A 15,617-nucleotide genomic window follows, 5' to 3' on the forward strand; every position below is an offset into this window, starting at 1 on the left:
ATAAATATGGTAGGCACAAGTTTTCTTCCCTAGCTTCTGTAGTGCGGGGCTTCTAGTTGAAACTGTACTTACACTTGCCTTAGTAGTGCCGCATTTTGCTTCTTTACACAGCATTGCTGTGGAAGATGCAGTCCGACTAACATTATAGGCAGAATTACTTTTACTTCAAGTAATTACTCTTTAATTCTTCTCGGCAAAAGTATTTTTTTTTCTAATTTACAGAATGTTCAAATGAGTGCATCAAACTTGCAGTATATAAATTACATGGTACTACTAAATTCATTGACTGTAGGATCCAAGAGGTGAAACAGAGCCTACTATATATCCAACATGAGGGAACAAGGGATGAAAAACCCATGGATGGAATGAAATTACTATTTTCTTTGTGGACCTTTAACCTAATTTACCCCAGCTGAATTGGTCTATCTTCAAAACAGCTCTAAAAAGTAACTTATCAAAAGTTTCATCTGAATATGATTTTGTAAAGCTTTTGTAGAATTCTACCAAACTGTCCAGAGATACCCTCTGCTATAATTCTGTTCCTTACTCTAACAGTTGGGCTGAAAAGTTCGTAGGCTAACATAGTAAAAAATATTTTTTTGACAAAATTCGATTTTATTATTCAATATAGTTGCCTTCGAGGGCGATACAACGATTATAGCGGTCATACAATTTTTCGATGCCATTTTTATAGTACGATTTCTCTTTAGCCTCAAAATAGGCCTCAGTTTCGGCGATTACCTCTTCATCAGTGCTAAATTTCTTTCCAGCGAGCATTCTTTTAAGGTCTGCAAACAGGAAAAAGTCACTGGGGGCCAGATCTGGAGAATATGGTGGATGGGGAAGCAATTCGTAGTCTAATTCATATAATTTTGCCATCGTTTTCATTGATTTGTGACACGGTGCATTGTCTTGATGAAACAGCACTTTTTTCTTCTTCAAATGGGGCCGTTTTTTCGTGATTTCATCCTTTAAACGCTCCAACAACGCTATGTAATAATCTCAGCTATCTCGATCAACTTCACTTTACGATCATTTAAAATTATTTTGTGGACTTTTTTGATGTTTTCGTCGGTAACAGCCTCTTTGGGGCGTCCACTGCGTGCATCGTCTTCGATGCTCATTTCGCCTCGTTTAAATTTAGCAAACCACTTCTCAACGGTTGATTTTCCTGGTGCAGAGTCCGAATAATGTTTATCAAGCCAAGCCTTGGCTTCAACAGTATTTTTTTCGCCAAAAAGCAATGCTTTATTAACACACGAAATTCTGTTTTTATCCATTTTTTCACAATAACAAAAGCTGCTTCACTCACAATGCTATATCTCACGAACTAATTATCCGGCAGCTGTGAAATTTATACACGTATCTTTTGAAGGTTAGTACTAAGTAAAAATCACATGGATTTAATTCTAGTAACGCCATCTATAAGTCAGCCTACGAACATTTCAGCCCAACTGTTACCTGTTACTGTAGTATCTTACCTAAGGTTTGACTCTTGAAAAATATCTCCCTTCCTTACCTCTCATTAAATTATATGAATTTTGCTGTTATTCAGTTTCTTCTGTGTGTGTGTATGCGTGCATGTGCGCGCCCACGAGTGTGTGTGTATGTGTGTATAGCATAAAAGTAAGGAGTGCCGCAAGGGCTAAATGAAACCGAGCTCAGTTAACAAGTCTTTATTCTCCTCGTGATGGTGCGGTAGCTACCGCGAAAGTTTTGAAGTTTTTCTGCATCTGGTGAATGTTTCCTCTCTCCTCTTTCACTTTTTATATATATACTAGCTGATTACCCAGCGTTGCCTGGGTATTTATTTATCCCAATATTCTAGTAGACAGGAAAATAATGAATTCTAACTATAGTGCAAAATAAACTTGGAGTTGAATGGCATTGGGAGTGTCACTATTCATCCTAGCAACCTCGTAAACTATGGATTCCACACTAATATCGGTCGTTTTACATGTCACGCCCTTCCCACCCTCACCCCTAGGGATGCCAAGGGTGTCTTGGAGTTGAACAACATTGGGAGTATCACTATTCTTAGCGACCACGTAAACTATGGATTCCACACTAATATCGGTCATTTTCGGAACACAAAGTCATATCAGCCTGAAAGTTAGACAACCTGAGAAACACTATAATTGTGGGGGATTGCATAGAGTCACAGATGACTGTTTGTGTGAAATTTAATATTGGTGGTTCTCGATTGATTGATTTAGTTTATTTTACTTCGCGTTTTGTGCTTCTTGGCTAATTTGCGAAGATGTGGATGAGTGATGAAATGATGAAATTGATGAATGGACATTTGCAAGCAACCAAGCCCGAGCGTAATTCGAACCTGGGACCCTTGGCACCACAGGGTCCGACCGGTGGTTCTCGATTATTTTTACGTTACCCCTTCCAACCCCACCCCTAGGCGTGCCAGGGGTGTCTTACCCCCACAGTATTTATTTCCAGATTTGCAAGTGATACGTGTACCAAGTTTGGTTGAAATTGCTCCAGGAATTGGAGAGTTATGCCGGAACAAACAAATATATACACACACACACACACCCACTGAATAACCACTAAACCTTTGACATTTTCTTTTACAAGTACATATCTTGAACACATACACTCATCAGTGATTACGAAAGTCCTCTTCCTCCTTCTTTGACATCATGGGTGAGAAGGAGAGGAGAGGGATGGGTATGGTCAAGGGATCCGCTGTCCTGAAAATGTCAACCTAAAATTCTATATTTCACACATATAATATTATTTCGGTTACAGGAATTTGTGATAATTGTTGAAAAGGTCGATTGAGATTGACATACGTTGTCGCAGGAATGTGATAATTTCGGATTGAAGCAATTTTTTTGAGGTGGTAGAACTGTTTTTGGGTGAAAACATTACTTACAAGCATAATTTCCCGATTGTTATCTTAGCACGCTCTGAAGTGTCAGATGTCGCACGTTCAAATCCTCAGCAAGAAATTGTTATTTCAATGTTCGATGTTATTATTTTATTTACATAATTATAAAAATTAATAATTACATACACAAAGAAATAATAATTTTATTTCAATAATTCACCATGCATCCTCATCGTCATGATTATCCTATAAAGTGATAGCCTTAAAGGTAGCAAAGGACGTAAAATATACGAAATAGTAGTGGTGTCAGAAATGAGATTTCAGTGGATTTAGTGAAACATGGGAGTGGGAGTAGTTAGGAAACAGATGAAGACTACATCCACTCTACATACGTATTTGAAACGAAAAGTTTCGCGATTTGGACAAATCTGGTTTCAAAAGAACTAAGATGGCAACAGTAGTAGAACTGGACTTCTTGCAGGTTCCGAAGGAAATATTGGGGAAGTGCCGATGCTGAGAGGGGAGGGGGAAAGGAGGGTGCTTCACGTGTTACAAAAGTAAACAACGGTTTGTGGGAGGGACTGTGCAGTGCGAGTTTTGTGAGTGGTGTCTTTCGTCTTTATGTTGTTTTCGGGTATTGTCAATTAATTAATGGAGCTTGCTCCGAGTTCCGAGGTGGCGGGTTCATCCTATCTGAACAGTGTGTGTAATCGTGCGATAGAAGATATTTTGAAGCAATCTTTCGGTTCGTTCTTTTGCAGAAAAAAGCGAAATTGTGGTGAAAGGGAGGCCAAAGCCTATTTTGAACGATTTAAAAACCAAGTCGTCTGCTGGATATGACCGACATTTCAATGTTTCATGGTATAACGACTATCCGTGGTTATGTGGATGTGCGCAGTTGTCGAAACTCTTTTGTTGGCCATGTACTCTATTTTCAGGTGAAAAAAAAATGTGTGGAATTCAGGTGTGGATAACATGGACCATGACCATGATGCACCCAAAAATTCAAATTCAAATGAATTTATGACAGCATCATAGAACTTTTTTGATTTGATTTGATTGATTTTGCTTCGCTTGTGCCACTTGTGGCTAATTTGCGAAGATGGGGATGAGTGATGATATGATGAAATTGATGAATAGACATCACAAACGTCCATGGCCAAGCCAGGATTCGAACCCGGAACCACAGCATCATATAACTATTTTCAAAGAAGAGTCGTTGGATTGATCTACTTATAAGTAGCCTTCGATGTTTCTGTATCAAATTACGTATTATTGTGTAAACAACCAATGTTTGCGATTTCACTTCAGTCCTTATGTCAACATTTTTTCCCCTGATTAATAACTTTACCAAAATCTAGTATTGAATTGCAGACGTACGAGATTAATATTATATGAACTACTTGAAGACATTGGGGGGGGGGCATGAGGGGGAGAGGTGCCCAAGTCTCCCTTAAATGTCCTACTGATAACCGGTAACACTTTTTAAAATCCCATGCCATGCCACCGACACTCATATATGTGTTTACTTTACTAATGTTAAAGTATGAACTAGGGAGCCTTTGGTAATATTTTGCAAGGGGGCCTAAAAATCCAGCACTGATTACAGTGTATAATATGGACAATGCAGACATCAGTGCACCTTGAAAATAACGTCCTGTAAATATCCTCTTTCTGCTTAAATGCACTATTCAAGGTGATGCTGGAAGGCTTTCATAACGCATGTTTCAACATGTCCTGTGGAATAGCACAATAGCACTGACAGTTCACAACATTACCCAAGGCTCTCCACTGTCTAACCCACCTCAGAATGCCACGTGTGTCTGAGAGGTGCATGGCGATCTTCATTGTCCCGCAGCAGTGCCTGGTGTTTGTTTGGATGAAGACTTCCACCACCACAATCTGTGTGTGTACCGGCCAAGGCTCCATGGTATACTATACATGCCTGACTCCCAACTCTCCACGGATGTAGGTATGCCACACATGCGCATGTGCATTCTGACAGGGTTGCAAACTCAAATTTGTAGATATTGTCATTTCATGTATGTATACTATTTTTTGACATAATTACCACCATTGTTGTGTAGAGGTGTGTCAGTTTTTGTATCCCTTTATTGTAGAATGATGCCATCCATGATGCAAACTGCATGGTAATGACATTTTTGGCCTTGTTGTTGTCATGAAACTGCTGCAAGCAAGAAAGTTTGTTAGACACAATTTCATGGACATATTACCATAAAGTTTCTGGGAAATTAGTGAAAGTGAAAATAATGGGTCTAGAGCTCTTCAAGTTAATGCAGCTGGCATGCCAGACAGTTCCTTGCTTGCTTGTGGATGAGGGAAGGGTTACTACTGAAAGACAGAGACTCTGGACTCCACGTTATGACCAGGATGTGAGATACTGACTGCAAAGTGAAAGCAGCAAATCCAAATTCTCTTAGCTTTGTCAATGGAAAGGGGGGGGGGTGGGCAAGCAGTGATGAAGTGGAAAATGTTCTAAACAGGGAATTTTGGAGCCAAGAATTGCAGAAAGGAAAAATCTCAAATATGCTAGATGGTAGAAACAGGGAAATTTAGACTATCATACATTAATGTGGTACATCAATGCTCATGAAATGGAAAAATGAAAAAATGGGTCAACGGATGTAAGATTCAGGGGCGATTCCTCCATGTAGGAAGTGAGAAACGTCCTACAGTTCATTTAAACTTATTTCTAGTCTTCTACTTTTTTAGGAGTTTAATGTGCGTTATAAAATTATGAGCATAATGTGCATTATGAAATTATGAGTGCAATGTGTGTACATTTGACTAGGTTCGCTACTGTTTGCTATCACTCGCTTGCTCCAGCTGACAGCTAAAAACGTCAGCCTTCCCTCTTTCCTGCTGCTGAGGAACCTCGATCTTCCACCTACAGCGGGATGGGCAAGGGGTGTTGAAGCGAGCGGGAGGGGGTTGCTTGGTTAAATGGCCAGCGATGAAGGATCGAGTGGTTCCTCATCAGTGATACCAACCCTGGCATTATGGTTTTATACCTAGCATAATCTGAACTTTGCTGGCATCTGGCACCCTGTGTTTGGCAAGTGCTCCTTGGGAGACATATACATTTAGTTCAAAGGAAGATACTTTTGAGGAAAGAGCAACCACTGCAGCTCGGACCATTCAGTGGGAAAATCAGAACACGAAACATTACCTGTATTGGCTTCATGTTGGAATGTTGCTGTTGTTTTTGCTGGTGTTATGTGTGATACATTCGGCGAAGGATTAACACTATGTACAGCCAGTACTGCAGAATCACTACCATTGTCACTCACAGATTTATTTTCTGTTTTTTGTACTTTTTGTGAATAATTTGTAACCTTGTTCTCACACCTTCTTTTCATTTCGAATAGAAAATCAGGGCGCGACTGAAAATACGTTTTGAAACTCACAATGCAAATGCTAAAAACAAAAGAACAGACGCAAGTGAGAGTCAGCCACAAATTCTCCCTTTTTATGCTTCACTGTCTTATCGCAACTAAAATCCATTGTTGAGAGCGAAAATGCTGTCGGCATCAGTCTTAACTTCCATTGTCGACACAATGCAGCCAGCTGATTGATTCTTTCACCTAAATAACGGTTGCTTTACTGGCTATTCATAACAGAGTAGGTGCATTTTATTATATCAGTTAATATGTTTTCGATATAGGCCTACACAGTGGCAGCGATTGGGTTCCAGAACCAGGGGGGGGGGGGCAAAGTGTTAAAACTGGGGAGCAAAGACAGTATATTTCCCTTTGTAGATAAGGTTCAGCATAGTGCGGGGGCAAAAATGGGCAAAAAGTGGGGGGGGGGGCAACTGCCCACCTTGCCCCCCTTGTCGCCGCCACTGGCACCTACATATTTTTAAGGAAGACTTTTAAAGTAAAAAAATAGTTGTTACAAAAATGAAGAACCAGGGCGGTCCCAGGGGTTAAAAAAAAAGTACCGGGGTGGTGGCCTGGCACCACTACACCCCTGCTAGGAACAACAAAGTGCAAGCCACATGTTTTGGTCATAATGACCAACATGGCATGATTGGTGTGCACCAATTTTGGTCATTATGATCCACATAGCAAATAACATGTTAATCATCCTCTCACTTGCATCATTGTCTCCATGTTGAATCATACAAGCATCTTCCCACTCTTGTTCCAGCTAGGAATTTCAGCTTCAAACTGCCTCAGAGTGAACTCCACACCTTTAGATGCAATGGGTTGTAGTAATAAAATGTGCTCCATTTTATGTGAATTAAGTGTTTCCTCACCACTGGAGCATGCACGAACTGAAGGAGTAAGTGTACAGGTTCTCAGCCACTTTAATTATACAATATGGAGCATGTGCTCTAAAATGTTTTATTCATAGGACCCAATATCCTCATATCACTTATCATCTAACGGATTTATATGTAAATACATATTTATGTAAGAAGCTGAAATCAGTTATGTATGGTATGTAGACTCCAAAAATTTATTTTCGATATTTGTACATGCAATAGGTTTTGGCTCATATTTTAGTTTTTTTACATATTATTTCCATATTTCAGAACATTTCTCAACATATACCCCATATTCACGCAATAACTATATGTCCCCATGTGACTGAAAGAGTAGGGTGAATTTCTTGCAAATAACTGACAAAGTTCGAAGCGACATTAAACCAATGAAAGTTTACGACCTTTGTTATACCCTCCAGCTGCATTAATTACAAGTTTTCTGTCGTCACAACATTATTATTTTTGTGTGTAACTTCACCCTTGCTACTAGTTGCTCACCCTACAACAGCTTCAGAAGCAATGATTTTGTGACACATGTACGGGATTAACTTCTGATTTCTCTTCAAGACAATCACGGTAATAGTTACAATGCCGAGAGAAGCGCAGTCAATTGTTTTAAAATTCAAGAGTTATGTACTTTGTGTGTTATATTATTAGAAATGTTAATTTATACAATTTTAAATCCATATTTTGTTGAAATTAACTAAATATGTATTTACATATTTAGCACATTTTTACTTCATATAAATCCATTCCCTGCTTATCATCAATGCCAAGGTGGCTTGGTATGTGATCACTAAAGCCCGGATTTCTATGTAATTACATATTTTTTCCTTTATATGTACAAGCGTGGAATTAAAATATATTGACGAATTACGTCAGTAGAGATGTCACAGTGAAGTTTTATATTACATATTTTTACATATTTTACTAAATGTTACATATTCCTAAGATATTAAATATTTTTACATAAAACAGTCCTTAAGAGGAAAATCCAATGAACTTTTGGCTTACTAGTTAAAAAAGTATCTTCTCACTTCCCCTCCCCATTTCCAGGTCTAAAAAAATATAGTAACTTAAAAGTGCGATTTGCCTTCCTTGTACGTACATAGCAGTTCGTTGATTCGCCGCATCGTAACAATTACATCAAGATTCGACAGTGTTTCAGTTTCCAGTTTGTAACATGGAGCGGCAAGAAACACACAGCGAATGAAGAGAACCAACAATGGAAGGCGGCAAGTACAACATCCGTACATTGTTGTGATCATTTTGATTTTTGCAGCCGGCAGCGACAAATCTTGAATGAAGTATTGTTAACTCAACCGTAGAATTTCGTATGTATATTTCGTCGCCTTTTCATTTTAACCATTGGAGTTTTAAGAAGAGCTTGCCTCAGTATTTAAACAGTGTTTTATCTGTAGAAAGCTGGAATGGCTCCGCCTACCTCCTCGTTATCTCGTTATCAAAAGTTGCGATCTTGGATAGCAGTCGATGATGCATTTACTACGGATGGTAAAGTTATTTTTTGTCGAGTGTGCGATAAAAAAGTTGGGTGCACTATGAAGTCTCATTTAGATCAACATGTTCGCACTTCACTTCATGTGAAAAACAAACAACTACGGAGTGAAAAGAAGCAAGTTTTACTAACCCAGATGCAAGAGGATTCTTCATCAGTGTGTTTTACAAGGAAATGTGCGAAGCAATGATTGCAGCAACATCCCTTGGTATAAAATTCAAGTACCGAAGTTCCGGGATTTTCTGGAAAAATATTGTGGCCGTAAACTTCCTGACGAGTCAACCCTTCAAAAGCGATATCTTCCACATTCCTACAAAGAAACTTTAGAATCAATTAGGGCAGAAGTAGGCAGTTCCTATGTGTGGATTTCCATCGACGAAACAACTGATGCTTTGGGACGGTATGTAAGTAATTTCATTGTTGGAACGCTAATTGCCGATTCTCCATCTACACCACATCTCATTGCATGCAAAGTTCTAGAGCGTACTAATCATTCCACCATAGCACGATTTGTGAATGACAGTCTTAAATTGTTGTATCCGGATGGCGTACAAGAAGAGAGAGTTCTTCTTATGTTCACAGACAGTGCGTCATACATGTTAAAAGCTGCTACGGCACTTAAAGTGTTTTATCCTAACTTGATCCACTTTACTTGCTTGGCACATGCTCTCCAACGCATTGCTGAGGAGGTGAGAAGCAATTTCCCGGAAGTCAACCAACTTATTTCTTCCACGAAAAAGGTGTTTCTGAAGGCACCACAACGTGTGCAAGTTTACAAGGAACAATTGCCAGGTGTACCACTTCCTCCGGAACCTATTCTTACTAGATGGGACACTTGGATCATTGGATCCGGGCAAGTAAGTTTTACAATGAACATTTTGAAGAAGTGAAATCTGTGCTTGACTCATTTTCGGCGGACTCAGCTGTATCGGTACGCACTGCTCAAAATCTCTTCAAGGACACCAAACTTGCTTGCGATATGGCATACATAAACAGCAATTTTGGTTGGATTGATACAAGCATAAAAAAACTTGAAACTGTTGGGCTTCCTCTCCTGGAAGCCATGGATATATATGAGGATGCAAGAAGAAACTGTCTGCTGTTGGAGGAGATGTGGGAGAGAAAGCTCGAAGAAAATTTGACGCAGTGACTGAAAGAAACCCAGGTTACGTCAGCTTATTTACAGTGAGCCGCATTCTCAATGGTGAAACAGTTAACCCTCCCAATGATATTTCTCCCGACCACATTCACCTCCTGAAGTACGCTCCGGTTACTTCTTGTGACGTGGAGAGAAGTTTCTCTGCGTACAAGAACATATTATCTAATCGGCGACAAACATTTACTTCTGAACATTTGGAAATGTACCTGGTAACATATTGTAAGTTAAATAATTAAATACAGTGCCTGCCCCAAGATCAAAGGTAACCTGAATTTTTGTAGTGCTTTTTGAGTGAAAAATTTGGGCAACGAAAATTTACTACTGAATATTTTGAATGGTACCTGGTGACATTGTATATTAAATATTGAATATATTCAAATTGTGGTTAATATTTTTGCTCTATAAGAACATAAAAAATACTTAATGTAAGCATTGTAATATTGTAACTTCAATTTTTGTAAGTCTTTTTGAAATAAACATATCCCTTTGTGAGGAAAAAATGTAACAAAAATAGGAAGTAACGTTTGGAATAAATATTTATAGTACATATTTCATTATGAATTTACATATTTTTTACATATTTCAGACATTTTTATTACATATTTATGTACATATTTTAGGGGTTGATATTACATAAAAATCCGGGCTTTAGTGATCACAAACCAGTGAATACTGAATGTACGTATATACCAACAGGATCAGAAGTTCGACTACATAAATAAAACACTTTCTTTTTCTGTAGGAACCCGTGGTTGCCACACATGCTACTGCTGATTTTGGTGCTGACAATGCTGGCAGTGTTATCCATGATGCTGATGATAGTACAGATTTTGTCGCTGACAATGATGCCGTTGAAGCTGGTAATATTGCCAATGATGCTGATGATACAGGATCACAAATGTAAGAGAAAAGAAGAAGGGAGTAAAGGGGGAGGTACTTAAGACTTAAGGTAAGTGCTACCACTTTCATTATTTTCTATGTATAATTTCTCTTTTTTAAAGAAAAATGCAACAAATCTTAACACTCATACATTGCAAACTACGCCCTGAATCTGTTTTTCTCAGAGCATGGTCTCAGAACTCCTTGGGGTCCCAAAAATATTTGCTAAATTCTAAATGGCTATTGATGTCAGTTATTTTCAGTTAAGTCCTTTTCTTAAAAAATATAATTGATTTATTTCAGAATTTAATATATTAAATTTTTATGTAAAAAAAGTTTTTTTTATATGTATTTTAAAATTATGGGAATGTAGCATATTGTCTATTTGTACCCACCTATGGACAACTCTCTTGATGAACTCCTAATCAAGTACTAAAGACCAAAACATATATCTGAGAGCTAAAATTTCCATACCTGTGATAACAGCTGAGGCTTTATAGGGGCAATCAGTACAAATGAGTTCAACATATATGACAATACAAATACTTTCAGCTGATTTCTGGTCATTTTGGTCAAGTGAAGATAATAATACAGTGTCACAAGATGAGTGAAAGTGACAAATATTGCAGTTAATTTACCCAAAATAACCCTTTCTGTATACGTATATACAGTGCCTTGCCCAGTTGCTTTAGCTGCCTGTTGGTGGCTTGCTCGGTGGCTGGCAAGATGGCAACTTCCAGCAAATTGTGTGTGATATCTCCACTACAGAAACTGCTATCTTCGAAATGACTTTGAGTTCTTAGAATTACAGTTACAATTACAATCAAAATAAGCATGTTAATTGTCACAGGGGATGTTGGAAATGTTGTCCTTGTGTATCCACACATTTCTTGCATGTCTTTAAAAAACGTGTGGCCTGATCCCAGAGATTTGTTTTAAATTTTATGTCATAATAGGCTAAAGATTTGCCCTAAAATGCCTTCTTTTTTTTTCTTTGGCTAAATAATGTAGGCGTTCATGTTTAAAAAACCGTCTGGTGCATTTCTGAGTGGAATTAAATGTTTTACAGTGTTCTTTTGTGTCTGTTTTAGTCACAAGTGCTTCTTTCGAATATATCTGCTTTTTCAGTGCCTAATCTGTGAAAATGATGAAAGAAAATGTTCATCACGTTTAGTGTCTATTTTGTATTTTGTGCTTATTTGCCTGCCTATTTTGAGAGTTTTTTGTGCATATCAATCTTTATCCTGTTTATAAGCCCTTACTTTCCTACGAGGGCCGTTCCATATTAATTTACACTTTATTTTATTATTATTATTTTTTTTTGCACTCTCAGAGAATAGTCCACTTTCTCAATGCTGTCTCTCTTCAGCCCCTCCTGGAACCGCTTTGCTGGAGTATGTCACACCCATGTCCGGACAACTTTATAGGGGGCTCCCTTTTGGTCTCCAGTTCATGGTAATGGAACCAAGTCTCGTTGTCGGTCATAAGTTTGGACATGAAGCCTTCTGTATCCTGGTTGTAATGTTGCAGAACGTCACAACTCATGTCCTCACACTGTCGTCTCTGTGCTGCATTCAGGGCTTTGGGAACCCACCTTTTAGACACCTTCCCCAGTTTAACGTGTTTGTGCACGATGCGATGGTGACTGGAGTCATCACTGTCACTTTCCATCCGGAACTGGTTCCCTTCTACATTGTTGTGTGGCCCTGTTTCCAGCCATTCACCAAGTTGTACACAGTTTTTCATGATGGTGCATGCTCTACAAACACTGCTACTAATTGCCTGTGAATCAATCTCTGCTGTGGTTACACCCTTCTTCCACAGAAACCATGTCATCCAGCACTGTCCTTGCTGATCACTCTCCATGCTGTCCACACATGCACTGACAGCTGTTGGCAAAATTTGCTGTGGTTCACAGGTATTACACCCTCTGTCCTGTGCTGACACCTGGCAGCAGATCTATGTATTACCTATCAGCGACCATTATGACAAGTCAAATGCCGGACCGTGGATAGTGGGAATTTTGAAAGTGTAAATCAACATGGAACGCCCCTCGTAATAACGATGTGATCACAGATAGTGTAAATAATATAAGACACTGAAAAGTATCATAAACAAATTATGACATATTTTTAAAACAGTCAGTAATTAAGTTTGTGAGAATTCTTTAAGTGTAAAATGATGAAAACTTTTGATTTCTTAATCGTAGAGACTTTATTTCTAAAATAAAATATAACAGGCAAATTATTGGGTGGACTTGAGCCGCACAGGCTCATTTAAGTTGGTGCCACTGGCAGTGTCCCCTATTTTTGTTTCACTAAACTACAATAATTTCTTTATGCTGAATGTACTTCTGGCTTCATGACAACACTGGCATTGAAAGCATAGGGAAGGGAGGACAAGGCCCTTAATAATTGAGAAAAATGATTTTTGAAGGTGACATATCAGACTCTCAGAGATACCAATTTTTACTGTAAATGGCATGCTATGTTATGATAATTATTCCAAATTCATGCCTGCAACAAATACTGTTATAGTAACTAAAGTGTCAATTACAATTACAATCAAAATAAGTATGTACCTTGTCACAAGAGATGCTGGATATGGTGTCCTCCTGCATCCACACATTTCTGGCATCTTTTCAGGAAATTTCCATTTACACGCAACAATTCAGCTTCTGAAATTGCTTCAGTCTCTCCTGATATTCTCCTTCAGTTCTTCTGATGTGTAGGGGTTTGTTGCATAGACTTTATTTTGAATGTCCCCCACAGATAAAAATCACATACAGGAAACCATGGGGCCCACAATCCTTTGCTAATGACCCTGTCTTAATAAAATTCCTGAATGAAATCCGATGACTCTTCAGCTGTGTGTGAGGTGGCAGAGTCTTGGCAAAACTCTGACTGACATTCAATGTCAGTTAGTTGTTCGAAGAATGGTGTGAGTATATCATCCCTGTATCTCTGTGCATTTATGGTATTTTCATAAAATATGGGCCCTATAACTCTGTATGCATTTACTGTGCACCAAATACAGATTTCCTGGTCATGCAAAGGAGTTTCGTGTATAAAATCGGGTTTATCTGAGCTCCAATATCTGTTATTCTGTGATGCAACATGGCCCCGTAAATGGAACCATGCTTCATCAGAGAAGAATATTAAGCATGCATCAATTACCCTACCATTAACATTCCCCAAAATCCAGTTAAAGAAATTTTCCCAACTATCGTTATCACATGGTTATCACATGCAGTGTATAGGTATCCTGGACAATAGTGACCTTGTTTGGCTTCAGTGTTAAAAAATTGGTAGCTTGCCATGCTGCTGTTAGAGAAATTTCTGTTTCTTGCAAGTCGTCAGAGTGATTTTTGAGGAGTATGTTCTAATCTTTCTCCGACTTGATCCAATTTCTTCTCAGTAAGTACACGCTATTTTACTATTCACTTCTTATCAAGAATAGATCCTGTTTCCCTTAATTTGTTCACACGTTTTGCACAGTATTTCTGTGTGGAACAGGCACATCTGGGAATTCTGTTGAAAATCGTCTACGAACATCCCTGCAAGAATTTCTAATCACATATGAATTGTAGGATAAAAACTTTTTGTTGTAATGTGTACGTGTGTGTGCCATTATTAAAACTATAGCAAGACCAAAATAACACTTGGAACACTAAACACTTAATAAACACTTTATAAAACAATAGAAAATCACAAGAACACTTGTAACATGTAAACACTCTGAAATCGTGAAGTTACTGAAATGGAATGGGGTTCAGAAATTCACAAGTTATGTGCAAAGCCATGTGTTTCAGTTGCTGCTCTGGCACTGCGAGCTGTTAAGAAACTAAAGTGCCCTTTTAGTGTGTCTTGTTACCAAAGATCCGCGAAATTGCCAGAAATGTGTGGATGCATGAGGACAACATTTCCAACATCACTTGTGACAATTAACGTGCTTATTTCTTATTTTGATTGTAGTTGTAACTGTAATTCTGAGAACTTGTAGTCGTTTCAAAGTTAGAAGTTTCTGTAGTGGAGATATTACACGCGATTTGCCAGGAGTTGCTGTCAGGCGGGTCAAGTGATGACAACATGCAGTGTATAGGTATATAATTGTGTCATTGAGTAAAAATTCTCAAGATGAAAAAAATCCTTGGGAAATACTTCTTCAGGTGAACAGTCACAGTTAAATACATGAACATGCCAGTAAAAAAGGTAAAGGTAAAGTGTTCCCCTGTGCATAGCACCATGCCATGAAGGCGTATAGGGGGTGTGGGGGTAACGCCCCACACTTTCTTGATCCGGTCGTGAGTGGGGGTGATGTGATCAGCATCATGCCCCTGACCGCCTTTACCCCCCCAGGGTTTCCCCCAGGTACCCATGTTATTCGACGCTGGGTGGGCGCCGGGGCCGCTTCCATCGTTAGAAAAGTTCCCGGATTTGAACCGGCCGGGGATCAAACCCGGGACCTTTAGCATGGTAGTCAGACGCGTTACCGACTGAGCCTCCGCGGCCACTAGGTTCTTAGACTAGGTAGGAGAGAGGATGCAGACGAGTGTTGTCGCCAAAGCATTTTACTCAAGTTGGCAACATTTTATTACTTGAGCTCCTTTTCAGTGATTGTGGGTGCTGACAAGGTTGCAATTTTTTATTGTAAGCATTAAAATGCTTATTTTCGTCACTTGTACATTTTTCATGTAGGTTCTTAGACTAGGTAGGAGAGAGGATGCAGACTATTTCATAGCGAACTACACCACCCGCATCCCCAAATGGTGGTGATGTCCTTACAATAAATCTATGACAACTTGGACACCATGACTTCAGAATTAAAATAATTGTGTTTCATTAGAAGCACATACCAAGAGAATAGAACTCTAAATGAAATGCAGAAGTTGGCATAGTGCTTAGTCTTGCCCTTCATTTGGATT

At 38.8% G+C, this 15,617-nt stretch overlaps 1 protein-coding gene across 2 annotated transcripts in view; it reads left to right on the plus strand.

The window, feature by feature from the left end:
- Positions 1-15,617, plus strand: part of LOC145984434 (uncharacterized) — a 51,172-nt gene that overhangs the window by 28,742 nt on the left and 6,813 nt on the right. For both annotated transcript variants that reach the window (XM_083118097.1, XM_083118098.1), the window contains one exon: positions 10,557-10,763. In XM_083118097.1, the coding sequence (XP_082974223.1) occupies positions 10,557-10,718 (162 nt within the window). In that variant the 3' untranslated portion in view covers positions 10,719-10,763. The remainder of the gene's footprint in view (positions 1-10,556; positions 10,764-15,617) is intronic.

Source organism: Lepisma saccharinum, chromosome 2, assembly GCF_977018435.1.
Source record: "Lepisma saccharinum chromosome 2, izLepSacc3.1, whole genome shotgun sequence".
Classification (NCBI taxonomy): Eukaryota; Metazoa; Arthropoda; class Insecta; order Zygentoma; family Lepismatidae; genus Lepisma; species Lepisma saccharinum.